Source organism: Drosophila takahashii, chromosome 3R, assembly GCF_030179915.1.
Source record: "Drosophila takahashii strain IR98-3 E-12201 chromosome 3R, DtakHiC1v2, whole genome shotgun sequence".
In the NCBI taxonomy this organism is placed as follows: Eukaryota; Metazoa; Arthropoda; class Insecta; order Diptera; family Drosophilidae; genus Drosophila; species Drosophila takahashii.
In genome coordinates, this window is record NC_091681.1 from 22,907,831 (window position 1) to 22,927,343 (window position 19,513).

At 45.5% G+C, this 19,513-nt stretch overlaps 8 protein-coding genes and 1 non-coding gene across 15 annotated transcripts; 6 read left to right on the plus strand and 3 right to left on the minus strand.

The window, feature by feature from the left end:
- Window positions 1-2,411: 2,411 nt before the first annotated feature.
- Window positions 2,412-4,834, plus strand: LOC108062374 (uncharacterized). Of its 6 annotated transcripts, XM_070217743.1 has the most exons (6): window positions 2,449-2,466; window positions 2,544-2,623; window positions 2,677-2,870; window positions 3,331-3,756; window positions 4,117-4,551; window positions 4,610-4,834. In XM_070217743.1, exons 3-6 carry the CDS (start codon window positions 2,721-2,723, stop codon window positions 4,805-4,807), a joined length of 1,209 nt encoding a protein of 402 aa, XP_070073844.1. In that variant the 5' UTR covers window positions 2,449-2,466; window positions 2,544-2,623; window positions 2,677-2,720; the 3' UTR covers window positions 4,808-4,834. The 6 variants fall into 6 exon arrangements, with proteins under 6 accessions (XP_017004501.2, XP_070073842.1, XP_017004502.2 ...); XM_017149012.3 differs by having other exon boundaries at window positions 2,412-2,623; window positions 4,123-4,551; XM_070217741.1 differs by having other exon boundaries at window positions 2,414-2,623.
- Window positions 3,929-4,002, plus strand: TRNAT-AGU (transfer RNA threonine (anticodon AGU)). Its single transcript has one exon. It is a non-coding gene; the product is annotated as a tRNA-Thr (tRNA).
- Window positions 4,835-5,035: 201 nt separating the features above from the next.
- Window positions 5,036-6,681, plus strand: Fntb (Farnesyl transferase beta subunit). The gene is made up of 4 exons (XM_017148963.3): window positions 5,036-5,232; window positions 5,301-5,557; window positions 5,616-6,287; window positions 6,347-6,681. Exons 1-4 carry the CDS (start codon window positions 5,134-5,136, stop codon window positions 6,576-6,578), a joined length of 1,260 nt encoding a protein of 419 aa, XP_017004452.2. The 5' UTR covers window positions 5,036-5,133; the 3' UTR covers window positions 6,579-6,681.
- A 1,324-nt stretch (window positions 6,682-8,005) lies between these two features.
- On the plus strand, window positions 8,006-9,170 carry LOC108062352 (uncharacterized). The gene is made up of 4 exons (XM_070216701.1): window positions 8,006-8,180; window positions 8,240-8,407; window positions 8,465-8,673; window positions 8,759-9,170. Exons 1-4 carry the CDS (start codon window positions 8,072-8,074, stop codon window positions 9,137-9,139), a joined length of 867 nt encoding a protein of 288 aa, XP_070072802.1. The 5' UTR covers window positions 8,006-8,071; the 3' UTR covers window positions 9,140-9,170.
- Window positions 9,146-9,698, minus strand: mRpS33 (mitochondrial ribosomal protein S33). The gene is made up of 2 exons (XM_017148967.3): window positions 9,465-9,698; window positions 9,146-9,401 (listed from the first exon to the last, which is right to left on the minus strand). The coding sequence occupies exons 1-2, from the start codon at window positions 9,582-9,584 to the stop codon at window positions 9,180-9,182; spliced, it is 342 nt and encodes a 113-aa protein (XP_017004456.1). The 5' UTR covers window positions 9,585-9,698; the 3' UTR covers window positions 9,146-9,179.
- A 142-nt stretch (window positions 9,699-9,840) lies between these two features.
- Window positions 9,841-11,499, plus strand: LOC108062384 (kelch repeat and BTB domain-containing protein 12). The gene is made up of 3 exons (XM_070216700.1): window positions 9,841-9,999; window positions 10,063-10,717; window positions 10,778-11,499. Exons 1-3 carry the CDS (start codon window positions 9,944-9,946, stop codon window positions 11,390-11,392), a joined length of 1,326 nt encoding a protein of 441 aa, XP_070072801.1. The 5' UTR covers window positions 9,841-9,943; the 3' UTR covers window positions 11,393-11,499.
- On the minus strand, window positions 11,464-16,432 carry ema (C-type lectin domain containing ema). Of its 2 annotated transcripts, XM_017149032.3 has the most exons (11): window positions 15,925-16,431; window positions 15,725-15,864; window positions 15,519-15,667; window positions 15,319-15,461; window positions 15,178-15,264; window positions 14,325-15,115; window positions 13,961-14,077; window positions 13,440-13,901; window positions 12,789-13,380; window positions 12,514-12,720; window positions 11,464-11,976 (listed from the first exon to the last, which is right to left on the minus strand). In XM_017149032.3, exons 1-11 carry the CDS (start codon window positions 16,128-16,130, stop codon window positions 11,655-11,657), a joined length of 3,216 nt encoding a protein of 1,071 aa, XP_017004521.2. In that variant the 5' UTR covers window positions 16,131-16,431; the 3' UTR covers window positions 11,464-11,654. The 2 variants fall into 2 exon arrangements, with proteins under 2 accessions (XP_017004521.2, XP_017004524.2); XM_017149035.3 differs by lacking the exon at window positions 12,514-12,720 and having other exon boundaries at window positions 15,925-16,432.
- An 88-nt stretch (window positions 16,433-16,520) lies between these two features.
- On the minus strand, window positions 16,521-17,763 carry Ttc1 (Tetratricopeptide repeat domain 1). Its single transcript, XM_017149039.2, has 2 exons — window positions 17,143-17,763; window positions 16,521-17,089 (listed from the first exon to the last, which is right to left on the minus strand). The coding sequence occupies exons 1-2, from the start codon at window positions 17,655-17,657 to the stop codon at window positions 16,801-16,803; spliced, it is 804 nt and encodes a 267-aa protein (XP_017004528.2). The 5' UTR covers window positions 17,658-17,763; the 3' UTR covers window positions 16,521-16,800.
- Window positions 17,764-17,770: 7 nt separating this feature from the next.
- On the plus strand, window positions 17,771-19,484 carry LOC108062383 (methionine synthase reductase). Its single transcript, XM_017149037.3, has 2 exons — window positions 17,771-17,925; window positions 17,976-19,484. The coding sequence occupies exons 1-2, from the start codon at window positions 17,836-17,838 to the stop codon at window positions 19,245-19,247; spliced, it is 1,362 nt and encodes a 453-aa protein (XP_017004526.2). The 5' UTR covers window positions 17,771-17,835; the 3' UTR covers window positions 19,248-19,484.
- Window positions 19,485-19,513: the final 29 nt, after the last annotated feature.

Genomic DNA, 19,513 nt, shown 5'->3' on the forward strand with positions numbered 1-19,513 from the left:
TACATGGACTGCCGTCCATAGTGATTTCTTATTAAACTCCTATTATTTATTTTTTTGATTTGTCAGATAAGCGTTTTTTTGAGTGCGGAACGCGGACTTTTTGCTTGCATTTATGCTTAAATGGGCTGCAATTGTTCCTAAAACGCTGCCAACCTGCACGCGATGATGGAAAACCTCAACGATTTTCATTTTATTCTGGCCAGTTGTTGTTTTTGCTGTGTTACTGCGGCGGCTGCTGCTCATAACTTACAATTACGTGCAGCATTTTCTTTTGTTTCTTATTGATTTTCTTTTTACTGTGTTGAGCCAAAGAAACAAAAAATTGGGTTAAGCTGTTTTGCATTTGCAGCGAAGTCCACACGCGCCCAGATAGACGATTCCCACGATTTTTTCTGGCCTGCAGATTGGAGATGGCCTGAAGGAGGAGGAATAAGGAGGAGGAGGAGGAGCAGGACCTGCAGACAGTTTGTCTATAAAGTTCTCCCCAACCAGCCAAGAGAACCTCTTGCATAAAGCCAATTAAATTAAGAAATCTGATGCAGTCCAACGACAACAACACAAACACCACCAGCAACACCAGCGACAACGACACATGGAGTAAGGAAAAAATCCAATCCAAAAAGAAAAGGACCAAAAAAATGGAATGATGCAGAAACGTGAATCACAGAGGAATCTCTCTCCCACTCCCTCTTAAAACTCCATCCGTCTCTGTTCCTCCGCGCGGATGAGCCTGGCAATTGGTATTTTACAACAAACAGAGCTTGCGTTCAGCTTATTTAACATAAATCGAATGGCTACTGAAATACACCCAGTCAACCAGTCGTCTTATCTCTGACTTTGACTGCAGTTCTGGCTGCTGGGATGTGTGATGCACCGGGAGAAAATATGGGTAGGTTTTAAATGAATAAGGGAGAAAAATAAGAATACGCAGCGTTGGTTTATAGTAAAATAAAATGAGAAAAAAAGGTTATTTTAAAATATTAAAGTTACATTACAATATTTTAAAAGCAGATAAACTCATTTCCGATTTTTATTTTGAAGATCAATTTTAATAATAACGTTTTAATACTTATTTAGATCCTTTTATTACACTGTCCCTATTTTTTCCCCCTGTGTCGTTGGAAGCTGAGCCAATTTCATTGAGTAAAGGCAAATGTAAAGGTAAAGCAAACGACCTTTAGAAAAATTGCTGAGGTCCGAGGAGTTGTTTGTGTCTTCTGCAGACAAATCACGACCCGCCGACGAAACCAGCAGTCCAGCGCGGATCTCCAACCAGAGGAGAGTCCAGCGGGGATTTCGACAGATTTCACACCTCCTCCACGGCGAAAAAAGACTGAAACAGAAAAAGTAAGACGGACTGACCCAACTAATAAGAGTCAGCTTCGCAAAAACAGCAACTGCAACAGCTCAGCGGCGACAACAACAACATGGCATAATAAATAAAAGCCAAGTAGCTGCTGCTGCCTCGGAGTCTGGGTCTCCCAAATGCAGGCCCGGTCTCTGGGTCTTGGAGCTTGGCTTGGTTTTGGCCCGGCCTGGAGTCCGGACTCCAGACTGCTGGGCCCTGTGATTTTCACAAGTTGATATCGCAAACACAAAATGTTAATGAGCAATTTCGAGATGGTGCGAAGTGATTTCATTATTTAAACTTTTTTTTGTATGCTTAGTTTTTGCCTTTTATTTTGCTGTCTTTGTCTCTGGGATTGGAAGCTGCGCTGTGAGCCTGGGGTTTCTTGGTTTTTCTTTTTTTTTCGGTTTCGGGTAAGACTTTTATTACAGCCTCTCCATTGGGTAATGAAAGCGAAATAATTTTAATTGGCACTGGGCTGGCAGCACTTTTATTTTGGGACTCTTTCGATGCCAAATTAATTATTTCCTGTCAAATTAGTTTTGAGTTTCGGCATAAATTACGACTGGGCCGCTATGAATATGCATTGCATTCGGTATTCAGCATTCAGCATTCAGCTCTCCCTATCGCAAAATGTCACCTGTCGTGCGATGTCGCGTCGGGTTACTTCAAAACACTGTTCCGCCGCATAAATTAAGGCCAGCAACGTTGATTAATTGGGTCGCATTTGATGATTAAAACATAAATTGCAATGGATGCAGTAAACGTGGCCATGGATACAGCGAAATATAAGCCAGGATATGGCAAGGATATGACCAGGACCCATGTCTTAGGGGTTGCCAGCCACTAAAATTACACTTAATTAAACAACAACCCATTAAGGATCCCGATCGTGACGAGCCCCTTCGCTGGGGTAAGTGGAGAAGGGCACTCAAGGGTTGTAGTATTCGAGGAATTTTTGATGGGCAAAGGGGTTAGCTGGGGAATTGTAAAATTGATCCAGGGTCTGGCCACGAAATTTTTCGCGCTGACCAGCAAATTGTGAAAGTGTGCTTTTTATTCAAAGTAAACTCACTGACATTCTAAAAGAAATGGTAACCGAAAAATAGATGGAGATGGTAATATTGTAGTAACCGAGGAAAGTCAGTCAGAAAATGTTACAATACCTGTTGGTTTGCTTCGTTTTGCTCAACAGACGAAGCGCCGACGGAAGCCTGTGTGCCACAAAGGTCATAGTGCGAGTGCCCCACGAAAAGGACATTGGCTTGATCTTTGGTGAGGTCCTCTTTTGAGCTCGAATGGTTCATCGCTCTGACTAGTCCTCACAGATCTGACTGTCACCAACCGCATCAGAAGTGATCGAAGGGAAACGATGGACTTCACAGTCGTCTCGAATGGGGAATGCACCGTAAACACAACCGAAGGAGAGCAGGTGCACTCGATGGGACGAATATTCGGCGGTGATTTCGGGGCTATCGAACCAGGCAAGAGTGAAACTGTATCACTTGTATGGCCCACTGTGGTTAGTCGAATGTTTATTAATTCCAATAGATTACAAAATATGAAATTTAATGTTACCTAAAAACCAGGGATCATAATTATTTTATATTATTTATTTTTAAAGGCCTACTGGGACATATATTTATTTTTTTAACCAATTTTACTGATTTTGTTTATATACGTTAAAAGAGGACTCACATAACTTTTATTTAATATCCCCGCAAAAAAACAAACACTCAGTTTATGTTATACCTTGACTTAAGGTTTTTATTTTGTGTTTTATTTTCTTATAATTGAATATTCCGAATATTCTAGAAAAAAGTTTTATTTGAAACTGCAAACAGTTTACATTTGCCTTATTAAAAATGGGTTGCGCTTAAATATTTCGATTGTTTATTTATTTTGAACAGTGCTTTGAACATGCAGATCAGTTTTTATTTTTTGTATAAGTTAACCCCTTATTTAATCCTGAATATCCATAGTCCCTGTACAACCGGGTGGGCAGTTGCCCCATTTTGATCACCGCCACGAGTGCCCACGAAAAGGAGGCGGTGGCGACGGCAAGGCAAGTTCTCCACTTCGACACCCGCTTCGAAACCCTCGATCCGAATGGCAACAAGCTGCGTCGGCGAAAGGATTTCACGGACTGTCGCAACTGGGACAAGGATTATTTCCGGAACTGCACGCCGCTTAATTGCGAGGAACGATACTTTGGCCAGCGCAGCTTCTTCAACTCGGAAACCGAACAATGTGAACAGGTTTCCGACTGCTCGGGACCCGGGGAGTACTACGACATTTTCAGCAATGAGGGCGTCGATCCTGGAAACTTTGTGTCCTTGGAGGAACTCGAACTGATCAATAAGGGGAAGTTCGACTCTAATTTCTTGGATCTGCGAGGGCCTCTACCGGTGAGTTTCATCAACTAGATTTTAACTAGCGCCATCTACTGTGTTTAGCATGCACTGCTATACACTGCTTTAAAAGAAATCGATAAGGCAGTGTAACAAGCAGTGCGTTCATATGTATAATTGGTTGCAGAGGACGCAGTTCACTGAACTTTAGTCACATGCGTGACCATGTGGCGCCGTGGCTTAGTTGGTTAAAGCGCCTGTCTAGTAAACAGGAGATCGTGAGTTCGAATCTCGCCGGGGCCTATGGCAACACGATTTGAGTGTTCCATTAAATTTTTTTTTTATTTTGTTAAGAACTGTGTTTAATATATCAGATTTATTTTATCTTCAAAGATAAGAAATTGTTTCTAATTCTAGCAACAGCAGGAAGAACCGAAACCCGATATAACACCAACGCTCAAGAAAAAGAACAGAAAACTTGAAGTCCCATTGCGCCATTTAGCTAATCCCACGATGCCGGAGGAGTGCGAAAAGAGCCGGAAACTTACCTTGGCGGATTTCAATGAATGTTTTCAGCACCTAAAGGATGCCCAATCCCAAGCCTCAAAAGATCCTGAAAATGAAAAGAAACTTGAGAAAAAGTCACCTTTTGAGGTGCCGATGCTGACGCAGCTGTATTACGATTGGTATCTGCCCTTAAGATCCGATAGCTGGGGAGAAGGCGGGGAAATCAATGCCGCAGGAGAACCAAGTCCCCAAAATGTACCATCTGGATCGGAACCCCTCTTAAACTGGATTAGCAAACTGGACTTCAGAGGTTGGCTGATGCTGATCCTTAGGGGAAGTGTCATTGTGAGTTCGTGATGTCGGTGAACGAACAGTGTAAATTCATATTTGGCGACTGATGCAGATCTCATTGCTAATTGTGTTTCAGATTTTTGCTACTCTAACGGCCTATTTTCTGGTGTGCCTTGCCGTTTATGCGTTTATGGAACTGTATACCGTTTGGACTTGTGACGAGGCAGCTCAATCTTTGATAAATGATTCCAGTTCCCAAGCCAGCACCTACACTCTTGTTACCACCGAGAGTCTAATGTCCCATCGTTAATTAAATGTCAATAAATTATTAGAAATAATTACATACTTGATTTAATATGTTTCTAAAAAAGTACACATGGAAGGACCATGGGGTATAGAAGAAATTGGTCTAAAAATAAAATTATTTTGAAGAAAAAAATCCCAAAACAAATCAACTTTCATTATTTTCGGATTCAAATCCGAAACAAAATGGTATAGTCAATTTGGTAAGGAATACCCTTATTAAACAAATAACAGTGTTGTAAAACGAAATTTCTCAGTGCTCTCAAGAAATTCCTATTCGGCGAATCATTTTTTGTTTATTTAATTTAATTTAGCCCAATATTAAGCGCTAAAATGGGACCCGAGGAGGAGCTGCTGTTCCGCAACTTCCAGCGCCTGAAGAGCGAAATGTTCGACGACGAGAAGGAGTCCACGACCACGTCCCGCGAGCAGGTGAGTAATGCCGGAAAGTCGGTCAGCGTTAAAGATAAGAACCTAAGTATATCGATGGATACTTGCAGCAAAAGACGGAGGCCTCGGTGGAGAAGTGCTTCGACCGCTTCGAGCAGCTGATATTCACCCACCCGCGCCTCACCCAGATCTTCCGGCTGGAGCACCAGTACTACCTGGACGCGATGCTCCGGCGACTGCCCTCCAACTACGAGTGCCTGGACAGCAGTCGTCCGTGGTGCGTCTACTGGATCCTGCAGGCGGCGCAGTTGCTCAGCTTCAATTTCGACGACCAGACCTTGGACCATGTGGTGCAGTTCCTTGGCAAGTAAGTGTTTAATGGGTCTACCCATGGCTGGTCCTAGTAAACCTTCTCTGATCCTTAGCTGCCGTGCGCCCACGGGAGGCTTTGGAGGAGGACCCGGACAGTATGCCCACCTGGCGCCCACCTATGCGGCTGTCAACAGCCTGTGCATCATTGGAACCGAGCAGGCCTACCGCGCCATCGATCGCCCTACTCTCGTCCAGTTTCTGTTCAGCGTACGCGAAGCGGACGGATCTTTCCGTCTCCATGTGGACGGGGAGACGGATGTGCGCGGCGCCTACTGTGCCATCTCCTGCGCCAAGCTGCTGAATCTTCCGGAGCCGGTGATAAAGGAGCTGTTTGCCGGCACCGGCGATTGGATAGCCCAGTGTCAGACGTACGAGGGCGGATTTGGCGGAGCCCCTGACCTGGAGGCACATGGTGGGTACACCTTTTGCGGTATCGCCGGACTGGCACTGCTTAACGAGGCGGAGAAGTGCGACAGGCAGGCCCTGCTGAAGTGGACACTGCGCCGCCAGATGACCTACGAAGGAGGCTTCCAGGGGAGGACCAACAAGCTGGTCGATGGCTGCTACTCCTTCTGGGTGGGCGCCACCATACCCATCACACAGGCCACGCTATCGGGCGTCGACAAGCAGATGGAGCACACCCTGTTCGATGTGGAGGCCCTGCAGGAGTACATCCTGCTCTGCTGTCAGAAGCAAAACGGCGGGCTTATCGACAAGCCCGGAAAGTAAGGGATTTTCGGTTGATTTTAGATTCTGTTTAGTTAAATTATCGCTGTATTTTCAGACCGCAAGATCTCTACCACACGTGCTATACCCTCAGTGGCGTCTCCATTGCCCAGCACTCGGAGTGCGCCAACAGCCCGCAGGTCCTGGGCGACACCATTAACGAGCTACTGCCCACCCACCCACTGTTCAACGTCCCACCGAAGTCCGTGGCAGCTGCCAGGAGCCACTTTAGCAATTCCAATGACACTGAGTTCTCGGCAAGCGACAGTCCCAGCAAGGATAACAGTTAAGGTTTTGAATTGGAAGGACGATGCGTTCGGGGAAGCTTTTACTGGATGGTGGTTTACCTTTAAAGAACTAAATTTGCTTTAATAAAATTATCTTTGAAATATACTATTTTTCGCTTCTTAATGTATGTAAATTAAAAATATAGTTAACAAATATAACTTTTTCTAAAATATAAAATTGTAATATTTGTATAATTACACAGGTACACAGCCAAAAATTTCCACGAACCATTTCAAGTTTTCCATGATATTTGGGTGCTCCTGAGTAAAAGTCCCATACAAAATTATTTTCCATCACCTACAGGTTCCGCGGTATAGCTAAAAATACAAAAAACCGATGTTTGTCGACATTTTGAATTACGTGGCCTATATAATTGGACCAACCTTTATTATTTTCGGTAGGACCTACTCTCAATACATCAAGGCATTCCTAAAAAATAGTCCCCATTGTGAACCATTGCCCATGTCTTTGGAATTCGACGCCAAAGTTGAAAATCCCAAAATTGTAGAGATTTTTCTGATGGAAAAACAATTCTGAGGATTAAATCTTGAATGGAAGTAATTTTAAATATTCATTGTATCTTTTGTTCATTGTATGCTTTAATTTCGGTTTACAGCGTTTTCATGAGAACATTTTATTGGATTTCTTATACTAATAAAACCGATTTTTTTATTTCATTATCTACTCCTAAATGTTGTCAAATTTTGAATAAGTCATGGCAACCTCTAAAACTAAGAAACTAAAATACGTTCACTGAACATACACAGAGAAATGTAAATGTTTACTCCCATTCTGTAGGATGCCTTGACTTTTTTAAAATTTGACAACATTTAGGAGTAGATAATGAAATAAAAAAAACGGTTTTATTAGTATAAGAAATCCAATAAAATGTTCTCATGAAAACGCTTTAAACCGAAATTAAAGCATACAATGAACAATAGATACAATGAATAGTTAAAATTACTTCCATTCAAGATTTAATCCTCAGAATTGTTTTTCCATCAGAAAAATCTCTACAATTTTGGGATTTTCAACTTTGGCGTCGAATTCCAAAGACATGGGCAATGGTTCACAATGGGGACTATTTTTTAGGAATGCCTTGATGTATTGAGAGTAGGTCCTACCGAAAATAATAAAGGTTGGTCCAATTATATAGGCCACGTAATTCAAAATGTCGGCAAACATCGGTTTTTTGTATTCTTAGCTATACCGCGGAACCTGTAGGTGATGGAAAATAATTTTGTATGGGACTTTTACTCAGGAGCACCCAAATATCATGGAAAACTTGAAATGGTTCGTGGAAATTTCACAAAGTTTAATTTTGTGTTCCTGTGTTATTTGCTGAAAGCATTTTAAATTTGAAATAAAAACATTTTTCTATTATTTTGACCGCCATTATTCACGTTTACATTAGAATGTCTAAGTTGACATTGGTACCCCGTTGTGAATGTCACTTTGGGAGTCTTTTGAAATCGCGGCATCCTGAAATACTTTTATGTTCTCCAGCCACAGGACACTGAAACGAAGGACACCTGCCCAGGGTATAGATCGCAGGGAGTACATAGGTCACCTGGTCGATGAGTATTACACAACGACCAACATCGGTGAGGCTTTAATTTAATGTTATTTGCACCCTGAACTCAGATAGGATTTCCACTTTTAGAGGCCCAGGAGCAGGTGACTGCTAATTTGGCCAACTTCGCCTACGATCCGATCAACTGGCCGCATCTGCTAGAGGCAGACGCCCTGGATGTGTTCCTGGCATCGCTGGAATCCCAGGATCAGGCGCTGAAACCACACGGCATTGCGGCATTGTGTAACATTTGCTTGGGTATGGAAAAAGGCTACGATTTGTGGACTTCTACTTCAGGGAACCCAATCTTTTCAGACAAAACAGCTGGCAAATTCATCAGGCAGCACCTACAACTCATCACCGGCCTCTTTGTGCGCACAGATCACCCGGAAATAGTGCTCCACAGCCTGGCGCTCTTCTACCAACTACTGGAATCCGGAGAGGTCGACAAGGATTTACTCCTGAGACCTGCGCTGCTGAGGACGGTGCAGGAGTGGCGGGTGAAGGCTCACGATCAGCGCATCGTCAAGCTCTGCCAATTGTTGCTGCAAGATTTCGCCACACGCATTGAGGTTGTCCAGCTGCAGAATGCTCCGATTCTGCCGACAGCTGAGCAGCCGAGCACTTCAGCAGGTGCAAGTGGTTAAGCGCTTCTCACAGAGCGACTTGGAGCAGTTCGCCCAGTTCACCGGCGACCACAACTACATACACAGCCTGGAAACACCAGTGGAGGAGAGAAGAGTGCATGGAGCCCTGCTCAATGCGGTTGTGGCTGGGATTATGGGAACCCAGTTGCCGGGACCTGGCACCGTTGTTCTCGAGCAGAATTTCAAGTTCCTCAAACCCTGTCGCATTGAGACGGACACCCTGGTGACCGTGCGCCTGCTGCAGTCGCGCAAAATCTCCACTGTGGAGTACGACATCCGGCAGAACGACGAAGTGGTCTTCGCCGGCAGTGCAAAGTTGCTGACCCGCAGCCAAACAGACTAGGATTCGTTCAATAAAGATGGATTTTTATGTATTTATGGAACTACTTCTTGGAGGCCCGCTTGCCCTCGCCCTTCTTGGGCGGCGCCTTGCCGCGCAGCTTGCGCAGACGCTTCATCTCCTCCTTGAAGTCCTGGTGCTCGTCGCGGAACAATCCGTAGTCGCGCAGGTTCTTCATCAGCAGATGCGTCTCCACGTGCCGCGGATACCAGTTGACCACGTAGTCCCGCTTGTGAATTGGCTCCTCCGAGAACATGCGAACCACCTGGTAGATGATGAATCAAATTAGTTTGCAGTTAAGTTGATTTTTAACAAGTGAAATACTGACTTTCATGGACTTCTCGTTGGTGGTACGCGCCACTTCGCCGAAAATGCGATTCGATAGGTAGTTCATCCGGCGGGCATACTGCGTGCCGAGCTTAATCAGCTCCGTGTATTTGTGGGACATGTCAGCTTAATAATAACTATTGTTTTACGTTTAAATTAATTAAAAAATTGCTGAATTTAAGCTGGCTTTTAGGAAATTGCGGTTATGTCACGAAACAAAACAAGCAACAGCTGATTGGCAGGTTCGGTTGCCATTCACAGGCAACGCAGACATAGGGGGCTTAAATTTGAAATTTATGTGACAACCGTTACTTTTGTACGAAATTCTGTTAATTTTTTATTTTAATAAAAAAATAATAAAGTTTTGTTGTCAAAACCATAGGCATCTAAGCATTATACTTCTCACTCATAATTCATATCGTAATCAACAGTAACATCGTCTCTATATATTTATTAATTTATCATCCAAAAACTTAAAGAATGTATAAAGCGCGCCCCTATTTGCCCACCAGGTCAAATCCAGCTGACTCTTACAAGTAAGCTACAAACTGCTGATATTTACTAATCTTTAATTATAACTTTCCCTGGTTTTTCTAAAGACAATGCAAATTGGAAGAGTTGTTTGTACAGTTTGCAAAAGATGCCGAAAGTATAGAAAGTGCATTTGATCCTCCTTCAGATGACGAAGATATTGTCGTCCTGAGCCACAGAATAAAGCCTGTAGATGTTTTAATGGAAACTATTCAAAAGAACGAAATGGCCGATATTATTGTGACTGTTGAAGGTCATTCCTTCCCTTGTCATGCGGTTATACTATGTATTTACTCGAAAGTCATGGCAAAACTAATTTTAGAATTGGATGCAGGCGAGGACAATCTTGTTTTCGACACTCCGGAGATGAGTCCAAAGGGATTCAGCGACACGTACCAATGGATGATCTCAACATATGGCACACTGGATTATAATAACTTCATCGACATTTTGAGAACCGCATATTTTCTGGAAATACCCGAGCTTCTTGAGATTTGCTGGAAAAATCTGGATATGCATGTGTTTGATGAATTCTCAGCGTTTAGCATTCTTTACCAAGGACGACGGGCCCATGAACTGGTGGAAATTATCGAAAAGATGTCGGGACGTATTTCCAGAGCTACTTTGTCCATTATAGCTAGCCGTGAATTCTTGAGCCTGAGTGAGGTGCAAGTATGCTGCTTGCTGAAATCAAGTTATCTGGCAGTCAATTCGGAAATTGAGGTAATGCACATTCTAAAAGGATTTCAATATCTTTATTTTTTAAAATATTTTATATTCCAGCTTTTATATAGCGCTTTGATGTGGCTCTTTCATCACTGGCCGGAACGCCAGTCCAGCACTGTAAAGGTTTTGAAAAACATTCGTTATGGCTATCTCTCACCCACAATGCTAAGCAAGTTTAAGTCACTGGGACGCAACAAAATAGGTCCTTTTGCTGAGATTTTTACCAAGCTTATTGAGTCTCCCGACCTTTCGCAACTCGTTCGAGATGGTCTGTTCTACAGCAGTTTAGTAATAACCTTTCAAAATGATCCGAAATGCATAGAAAACAATATAGAATTTGACGATATAAAGCTGGATCCTCGCGCTTGGATACAAGATCATGGTTGTGATTACCATCGTGTCGTTACCAGGATGTGTCCAAATATGCGCTACATATCATTTAAAGAATTTAAAAGTTACCTGTATAGCCTGCGGGAAGGAGGTCGTGATTTTGACAGGCTCATTAAGTATCCTGATGATGAAAAGTATGGAGAAGAAGATCCTGAGTGGCAGGAGAGACAGTTTATGAATCGAATAATGCTTTTCTCCCGGATAAACTTGGATCTAAATAAGTACATTAAACGTGTCAGAAGCAATACTTCTGAAACACAGATGGGAAAAAGAAAGAAGTAATGAGGAATCACCGATTTATTAGATTTAAATTGGCATTAGCCGAAATTCTCTATACAGCCCTTATTTCTTTATGTTATGTTATTCAATAAAACTAGTTGGAAACTTCACATTATTTAACTTCAATTCGTCACGTTAACTTTTATTTAAAATGAAAAGCAATTAGAGTATGTACCCCCATATTAGTCAATTGGAATAACAAAATGTTAGCAACAATCTAAGCATAAGGCTTTTCTCAGTGTAATACTAGAACTTCTAATCTAATTTAGACCGTCTCGATGGCTCCCCGTCGCCTGCTTTCCGAGCCGCCAGTGGACTCGTTTCCGTCGCTCCCGATAAAAGACGTCTCCTCGGAGCTTTGCACTGGCAGCACTTCGCGGGCCAGGCCGTTCAGCTGGCTTAAAAGGGCATTAGTGCCCGTTCCCCCAAGGGAGGCTTCACGAGGCGAGCCGCTGTGCCCGGATAGCTGATCGTAGTGGAGCACCCGGATGGGCGTGTGCGAGCGGGAGGCGGGCGATTGGTTGCCCCGCGAGTGCGGGCTGTTGTTGCGCGAGTGCTGGAAATCCTCAAGGGGAATCTCCTCTGAACTAGAATGAAAAAAGAACAAAACCAATTTATTTTTATCACGAATAAAGGGAACCTTTGCATGCTCTTGAAAATGAGTTATTTTTATAACAAATCAGAACAAGAAATAATCTAACACGTGCCAGTATATGATAATTATTGCTTCCCAGAGAAGAAACACATGCCATTCGGTGTTTATTTGATCAAAATAATACGAAAGTTATAATGAAAATATATTGGGCTAAGCCCCTTAAGGGATATTCTTCATACATAGGTATACAAATTGAATTTAAAACTAAACTACGTCAATTTTACAATACTTGTTAAATACATAATAAAGGAATTTAAGAAATGGAAATCACCGAATTTTGAAAATTGTGAGAATTATGTTAATATACAGAAAACTGAATAAAGTCCCATTCAGTTTTTAAATATAAAGAATCGAATTTAGATAAAGAAATAAAATTTAATTAACACCACTTTAAACCCCGCCCAAATCTCAATTATAAGAACCATTCCAGAAACATAAACCTAACTAAAAAGTGGTTAACTATGGTTACCGCGGCCTGGGCATCCGAGGACTGTTCTCCCGCGATCGGTTGCCGGTACTTCTGGGCTGGGAGTTCTCCCGCGACTGCGAGGAGCTGTGACTGCCCATGCTAACGCTGGGCGATCGCTCCCGATCCGAGTGATCTGCCCTCAGATTCGAGCCCGAAGTTGAGCTGGGACTGCGGCGTCGGGAGCGGCCAGCGCTTTCATTCCTAATTCTGCAGGAAGACGCACAAATGAGGATGGAAATGAGAAGGATAATGAAGGCACATCTACGTGGACTTACCCCTCGATGGAGCGATTGGGGGCCATCTGTGTACGACTGACCCCGGCGCTATTGCTTCCCCTCAGCACGGCCGCAAATCCAGGCACTCGATTGGCCGTTGAGAACATGGGACGATGGTGACTGCTGCGCGAGCTGCTGCCACTGCTATTGCCACTGCCTCCGCCACCGCCACTCGATGCTGCCATGGTGCCGCCCACTGCGAACACGGGAGAGTCCATCTGCCCCGGTATCTCGATGAGCTGGGCAATCTGGTACATCTTCTTCTGACGCGCCTTGCTGCGTCCCTTGGTCAGCCGCTGTTTGGCCGCCATGCAGCGAATGTGATCGTCGAACAGGAACTTGGCCGAGAGCAGCGGCGTGCGGTTGTGCGTAACACCACCGCGGTGCACGGTGATGTGCAGACAGCGCGAGTCGTCCTTGTCACCCTGCACCTCCACGTCCTGCAGAAAGCCCACAAACTTGGCCACTCCCCAACCGAGCAGTTTGGCATCTGGCTCCACGAGGATCAACTGCAAGGCGTCGATGACCAGGAAGCGTCTTTGCTTGCTGCTGTCCTTGGCCACCACGGTGCAGGCAATCAGGTCACTGTTGTCTGCGGAAAGAATGGTTAATTGCACCGCAGTAGATAGTAGATCTAATGCTAATACATACTCAGATCGAGAACGTTCTCCACCTGCACCAGATTGACGACATTTGTCAGCGGCAGCAGTGACTCCTTCTCGTTCAGAAACTTTTGGCACGTGCGTCGCAGCAGGAAGTACACACGAATGGCTCGGCGGGCCTTTTCCACCTCCCCGCAGGGCAGGCGTCGCGTAAAGTTAATTCCCGTGAGGGGCGTTCCCGTGGGAGGCAGTAGGATGGTGGAGTCCATGCACAGAAACTCCACGTTCAGTTGCGCCTTTCGCATCTCATTGTATTCGTCTTCAAAGAGATCCAAAAAGATATCCTCGGACTTGTAAAAGTTGCGAAGGACCACCATCGACTGATTGCGGGCACTGAAGAGGAGATCCTGCTGGGCGGCGGTGATGCAGCGCGATTCATCTGAGTTGGGACGGGTAAAGGTAACCAGTAGCTCCAAGGCAATCTCAACGGTAATCAAGCGAATGCGGGATGCTATAAGGAAGTTAATGTTAATAGAAAGTTTAAAACGTTTGCATTCCTTTAATACATACATGGCTGACTGGACTGTGTGATGATGCTCAGCAGATGTTCAATCAGGGCTGTCTTATAGCTGAAAGCTCCACGCGTTGACTTGGCCAGTACCTGATCGAACCACTCGTTCTTGATGCCTGTATAAAAGGGATTGTAGGGATATTTAGTTACTCATTAATATTACCAGCTAATGATTGATTAGTACGTGAAGTGGTCGAGTTACATACCATCTGGAGTGGGTCATGGTGACATGGTCATTACACACATAGAAAGCGATTAGAATGAAGCACAAATGGGGTGATCAGACCAATGGAAAGTTACACAGCATTAGACCAAAAACAGAGTGACAGGGGTAAAGTAGAAGACGATCAAGAGAAAACTTACCACGATTGTGCGACATGGCGTATATGAGGCACAGGGACAGCAGGGCCAAGTAATCGTTCTCGGTGCAGTCCAACGCATGCAGGACAGTGTCCAAAAACGGCTTGGCCATTTCCGTAAAGTCGGTCTTCGCTGAGGATGAGGACTTTTGCAGCAACTGCTTTTCCTCGTCGGTTATGTTGCGCAGCTTTTGTTGCTCCGCTTCCACTGCATCGGCCTGCGAGTCCAGTTCCGTGGCGGCTGGAGAGGATGACTCCACGCCGCTGTCCTCGCTGAGCGCATAGCTGGATGCACTGGACTGGCCTGTTACGGTATCTAGGGCTTGTTCCAAGCTCTCGTTGGGCTCTCCGAATCCAGGAACCACCACTTCTCGGTGCTCCACGTATGAGTTAAGAATCTCCGCTGCGCCCTCTTTAAAGACGCTGTGGTCGCCGTTCAGGATAACCCATGCCAAGGCGTGCACAAGCGGGGCATGCGAGACCACCAGGAAGACCAATGAGAGCAGGAAAAGGGCCACTATAGAGCTCACGCGCGGATTGTGCATCTCCTGAATGTCGATGTCCACGTTGCGGTTCAGCACGGCAGCTAGATTCTGGGTAACCACCGCTAGAGAAGGCGGAGGCGGGGCTGGTGTCAGTGAGAATATGTACAGGGGCACAAAAAGCTTATGCAGCAAGTGCTCAGTGAGCACCGCATTAAGATCCTTGATGTCCAGCAGAAGAATGTCGCTCAAATAGTGCAAGTGATCCAGGTGCTCAGCCACCAGATTGGAAAGCTTTTGATTTGACTGGTGGCTGTGGGGAGAAAAGGGAGTAAGTAATTAAAAGGGAAAAATTATGTCAGGAGACTATCTTACTCTATATCTGTTCGCACACAGGTATCCAATTCCAGAATATGCTTGCCAATGAACCAGACCAGGTTACTGAAGTACGGAGCAGCCGTTCTGAGATAAAAATGGTTATTATTTATTTCTAAAAGAGTAAAGATGCTGCCATACTTGTCTCGAATAAAACGCAGCATGCTAGAGTTCTGGACCTTGTAGACATTCAAGGAAATGGTGCGCACAGCAATCCGCACCATGGACTCGGGATGATTGAAGAACTTAATAGCCTCCGTGTACAAGGGAAAATCATTTGTGTGCTGCAAGGGAAAGTTGTCATTAAATTAAAATGCTTGGATATTTAGAATAAAGCATACCTCGTTGTAAAAGAAGTGTATCGTGTGGGTGTTTAGCTTCAGACTGAGCGTCTTCAAGAAGAGGATGTAGTAGCCCATCACATCCTCGTCGGAGAAGTCGAACTTGTGCACCATGATGGAGTTGACATGGTTATTGCTTAGCAGATAATCTGTATAAGGGTATTAATATACATTGGATATATTATAGTGATGGAAAAGCTACTAACACAGGGACGTCTCGTTGCGTATGTTCTCAAAGAGGATGTTGAGTGTCTGCAGCAGCTGGACGCACACGAAGCTGGAGCCTCCGCTCTTCTGTCGCATAATTTGCAGGAAATACGAAAGCATGTTCTTCTCCAGAAAGAAGCTGAAAGAGACAAGGTTTGGGTTATGTGCTTGCCACTAAACTGGTAATCCCACAACTCACTCAAACACCAGGGAGTCATGCTGGTCGCCCCAAATTAGGATCTCGGCTATGCAGCGCAAAGACTCCACCAGAAGGCCTCTATTGTTCTCCGACACCGTGGTGTTTTTCTCCAGGATGCTGTACAGGTACTTGAGGTGCTCCAGCGACAGGCGGTTCTTGGGCCGCCCGCCCCAGGGTCCGCCGAACCAGCTGCGACTCCGGAACATGCTGGCTGCTACTGGGCTGGAATCAACTGGCCACGATCCGCCTGGCTGCTCTCATATCAGGCTGCAGAGGGGTTGCGGGGGCGCTGCTCCCTCCGATCTTCGCATGCACCACTGCCCACGGTCACGCCAATTGGTTGGCCCACAAATCGGGTAAACCAGAATGCCTGCGATGCACGAATATAATTTTGTAATTTGCGAATTGCGATTTTTCCAACAAATTGCTCTTCTTCTTCACGGTGAACACAAGTGTCACAGTCAGCTGTTGCTTCGGCCCAAGTAAATGGTTATCGTTATCGGAATGTCAGAGATGCGAAATGTTGATATTGCTGTGACAGCATGGGAACTGCGACTCAATCACGACTTATTATTGAATTGCAACTTAAAAACGGGTTTTAATTATCCAGAACATTTTTATTAAATAATACAGTCAAATGCGGAAGGAACCTAATAGATTACTTGCATATCACATCATGCGTATCATAATAACATTTAAGCAGCTTTTGTTATAACATTTTAGTATCCTGATTGTGATTAAAATGCTTATATTTTCTATTGATGGTGGTGTAAAGTTTACGAAAACAGTGACTTGGTCACGACTTGCTAGGGCTAAACTGTTATTTTTACATTATCCTCGTAAACAGCTTTATTTCTTCGTCTGCAAATCTTTCAACTAGCTTGGTTTTTGGTTAAAGTTTATGGAATACGAGCCCGTGTTGGGATCCTGTTGCATTTGGAAATTCTGCGTGGACAGGCCGAAGGGTTTGAGTATCATGTTGCCCAGATCCTTTAGGCTGGACATCATCTCGGTCTTGAGCTTCTCGTTGCGCTCGTTGATGATGGGCGGCAGGCGGATCTGTGCCTCGCGAGCCTCCTGCTGTCCCGGATCAATCTCAGCCACCTTCTTGTAATCCTCCAGAGCCTCGTCGGGTTTGTCGTCCTGCTCGTAAAGCTTGGCGCGTCTGAAATATGACATATTTAGATATTGCTACCTCTGTTACAGATTCAGACCCACCTTAGGAGCACCCTCACGTACTCTGGCCACAGTTCGATGGCCTTTGTGCAGTCGTCGATGGCCGCCTTGTTGGCATCCAGCTTTATCTTGGCCGCAGCCCTGTTTCCGTAGAGCACCGCTCGCTCTTTAGAGCTGTCCGAGGGGCAGATGTCCAGTGCCTCTGTGTAAGTCTTGGCGGCGCCTTCAGCATCGTCGTTCTTGAACAACTCGTTGCCCTCCAGCTTTAGTTTGTCGGCCTTCTCCTTGTTCGCCGCCAGCTGCTCGGCGCTGAGATCCTTCTCCCGTTCGCGCAGCTCCTCGATGGTCAGCTCCGAGTCCACGGGCGCTGGCGTCGCTATGGAATGCCCGCCAGCCGCACCCTCCTCCGCTTCGTCATCCAAAGCCAGCTGGCTCTGCTTCTCCACGATCTCGTCCACATCTTTCTCGCTCAGCCGCGTGCTGGTGGCCTCCTTCTCGGTGATCTCCTCGCCGATCGCGTCCTGGAACTCGTCGTCACTGTTGGCGTTGCCTGCCATCTTGGGGGAAATTTAATCCTAATGGGTTTACTGGAGATTTCGGTTTGTTGTGCAGCAACAAATATTGCTCCTCATGCTGACGATAACCGTGACTACCGATGACAACCCGGCTATCGACTATCGATGACACAGAGCACTGCTGTTTTGGCGCTCTGAGTCACTGTGAATCACGGATAAAATGGAAATTGGAGGGTATATTTTGAGTGAATATATCCCCGCCAAGCCGCTGGTCGGCAATCTGGAGGTGTCCTTCACGGGTGGAGAGCAGGTGGGTACGGCACCTTCGTGGAAAACCCATTTAAAAGCTTGTTTTTGTAGACATCCACTGAATCATGTGCCCAACTGAGATGCGGCGAGGCTTTAAAGTTCCCATTTGCCCGTCTGGATTCCCAGCCAAGGGCAGTAGAGATAAGGAGGAGCCAGGTGCTCGTGGCTGCAGATAAGGCAACGGAAACAAAGCGCGTAGTTGAGCTGACCCTAGAGTCTTTTTTCGACTACGAGCCCGGGGACACCATAGGAGTCTTGCCAAACAATAGAGACGAACTAGTGGACCGGCTGCTCCAGCGGCTAGAACTTACTGACCAGGCCGACACCACTTGTCACCTAAAGTTGGCGCTCAATTGCGCCAAGAAAAACGCCAAGCTACCCGCCCACATTCCGGCAACGACGACTCCCCGGGAAATCCTCACCGACTGCCTGTCGCTGAACTTCGTTCCGCAGAAGCAACTCCTCAGCGCTCTGGCCGGATTCACAAGCGACGTCAAGGAGCGAAGCTTCCTGGCCTGCCTATCCTCCAAACAGGCGGCCGAGCACTACCAATCCCTCATCCTGGAGCAGGGTCTCCTCTTCATGGATATTCTTGAGCTGTGCGGTAACTGTAGGCCTCCACTGGCCTTTTTGGTGGAGCACTTGCCGCGTCTGCTTCCCCGACCGTATTCCATTTCCAACAGTCCTTTGGAAGCTGGTCCCCAGGAGCTACGCATTATATACTCCCTGCTCAGCGAAAAGCCTGGAATCACAACCAGCATGTTTGAGAAGAAAATAGAGGAAATAACTGCGGAGAAGCCTACTAAAGTGGTTATCTATCCACGACTAAGCACTTCATTCCGCTACACAGAACAAGATCTGGGCAGCAATCAAATACTTATTGCAGTGGGCACTGGGCTGGCGCCCTTTCTTGGATTCTTCGCCCACAAGGAAAGGCTCATCAAACAGCAGCCGCAGCAGAAAAAGGGACGTTCCTGGCTCTACATTGGTGCCAAGACACCAGAAGCCATCCTCAAGTGGCACAAGTTGACGTGCTGGGGGGGTTCAGTGTTGGAGCGTATACGCATGTGCAAGTCGCGAGGAAAACCTCCCAACTATTTGCCACAAGTGCTGGCGGATGATGCCGAGGATCTGGTCGAGTTCCTGCTGAAGCCAGAGACCGTGCTATACCTCTGTGCCGATGGGGGCAAGATTTCCCAATCCATTGCCAATGCGTTGAGTCTGTGCCTGCAGAAAGCTCTGCATCTTACTGAGGAGGAGGCCTCCCGGCAGCTGAAGGAACTAAAGACGCAGGGAAAATATCGCGAAGATGTTTGGCTGTAGGGGATCAAACTTGGGAGCAGTCAAAATAATAGACCAATGTATCCTATCTAAATGATTTTATAGTTTAATCTTCGGGAATTCATTTTCTTGTACTTTAGTCTTTTGAATATTAAATGTGCTTTGGTTTCTATTTTGTATTTTTAAGCAAACTGTGTAAATAAAGAGGAAGTTCTTATCAAAGTTTTTTGGAACTCATGTAGACATGTTTTTTCATTTTTGACTCTTAAACCACACAGGCTATTATTTTGACTGCAACCCCAGGATAA

Excerpts from the sequence above, each read along its gene's own strand:
- Ttc1 (XM_017149039.2), bottom strand. The coding sequence starts at position 17,657 with ATGGCAGGCAACGCCAACAGTGACGACGAGTTCCAGGACGCGATCGGC. Across the intron at positions 17,090-17,142 it reads TACGTGAGGGTGCTCCTAAG|ACGCGCCAAGCTTTACGAGC; the intron begins GTGGGTCTGAAT and ends GTCATATTTCAG.
- ema (XM_017149032.3), bottom strand. The coding sequence starts at position 16,130 with ATGTTCCGGAGTCGCAGCTGGTTCGGCGGACCCTGGGGCGGGCGGCCC. Across the intron at positions 15,668-15,724 it reads ACGCAACGAGACGTCCCTGT|ATTATCTGCTAAGCAATAAC; the intron begins GTTAGTAGCTTT and ends ACCCTTATACAG. Across the intron at positions 12,721-12,788 it reads CCCAATCGCTCCATCGAGGG|AATTAGGAATGAAAGCGCTG; the intron begins GTAAGTCCACGT and ends GTCTTCCTGCAG.
- LOC108062374 (XM_070217741.1), top strand. The coding sequence starts at position 2,503 with ATGTTACAATACCTGTTGGTTTGCTTCGTTTTGCTCAACAGACGAAGC. Across the intron at positions 2,624-2,676 it reads GGACATTGGCTTGATCTTTG|ATCTGACTGTCACCAACCGC; the intron begins GTGAGGTCCTCT and ends TAGTCCTCACAG. Across the intron at positions 2,871-3,330 it reads CACTTGTATGGCCCACTGTG|TCCCTGTACAACCGGGTGGG; the intron begins GTTAGTCGAATG and ends GAATATCCATAG.
- LOC108062384 (XM_070216700.1), top strand. The coding sequence starts at position 9,944 with ATGTATAAAGCGCGCCCCTATTTGCCCACCAGGTCAAATCCAGCTGAC. Across the intron at positions 10,000-10,062 it reads AATCCAGCTGACTCTTACAA|ACAATGCAAATTGGAAGAGT; the intron begins GTAAGCTACAAA and ends GTTTTTCTAAAG. Across the intron at positions 10,718-10,777 it reads CAGTCAATTCGGAAATTGAG|CTTTTATATAGCGCTTTGAT; the intron begins GTAATGCACATT and ends TTTATATTCCAG.
- LOC108062383 (XM_017149037.3), top strand. The coding sequence starts at position 17,836 with ATGGAAATTGGAGGGTATATTTTGAGTGAATATATCCCCGCCAAGCCG. Across the intron at positions 17,926-17,975 it reads CCTTCACGGGTGGAGAGCAG|ACATCCACTGAATCATGTGC; the intron begins GTGGGTACGGCA and ends TTGTTTTTGTAG.
- LOC108062352 (XM_070216701.1), top strand. The coding sequence starts at position 8,072 with ATGTTCTCCAGCCACAGGACACTGAAACGAAGGACACCTGCCCAGGGT. Across the intron at positions 8,408-8,464 it reads ATTGTGTAACATTTGCTTGG|ACAAAACAGCTGGCAAATTC; the intron begins GTATGGAAAAAG and ends CAATCTTTTCAG. Across the intron at positions 8,674-8,758 it reads AGGCTCACGATCAGCGCATC|CTGAGCAGCCGAGCACTTCA; the intron begins GTCAAGCTCTGC and ends TTCTGCCGACAG.
- Fntb (XM_017148963.3), top strand. The coding sequence starts at position 5,134 with ATGGGACCCGAGGAGGAGCTGCTGTTCCGCAACTTCCAGCGCCTGAAG. Across the intron at positions 5,558-5,615 it reads GTGGTGCAGTTCCTTGGCAA|CTGCCGTGCGCCCACGGGAG; the intron begins GTAAGTGTTTAA and ends TCTGATCCTTAG. Across the intron at positions 6,288-6,346 it reads CTTATCGACAAGCCCGGAAA|ACCGCAAGATCTCTACCACA; the intron begins GTAAGGGATTTT and ends CTGTATTTTCAG.
- mRpS33 (XM_017148967.3), bottom strand. The coding sequence starts at position 9,584 with ATGTCCCACAAATACACGGAGCTGATTAAGCTCGGCACGCAGTATGCC. Across the intron at positions 9,402-9,464 it reads CCAACGAGAAGTCCATGAAA|GTGGTTCGCATGTTCTCGGA; the intron begins GTCAGTATTTCA and ends ATCATCTACCAG.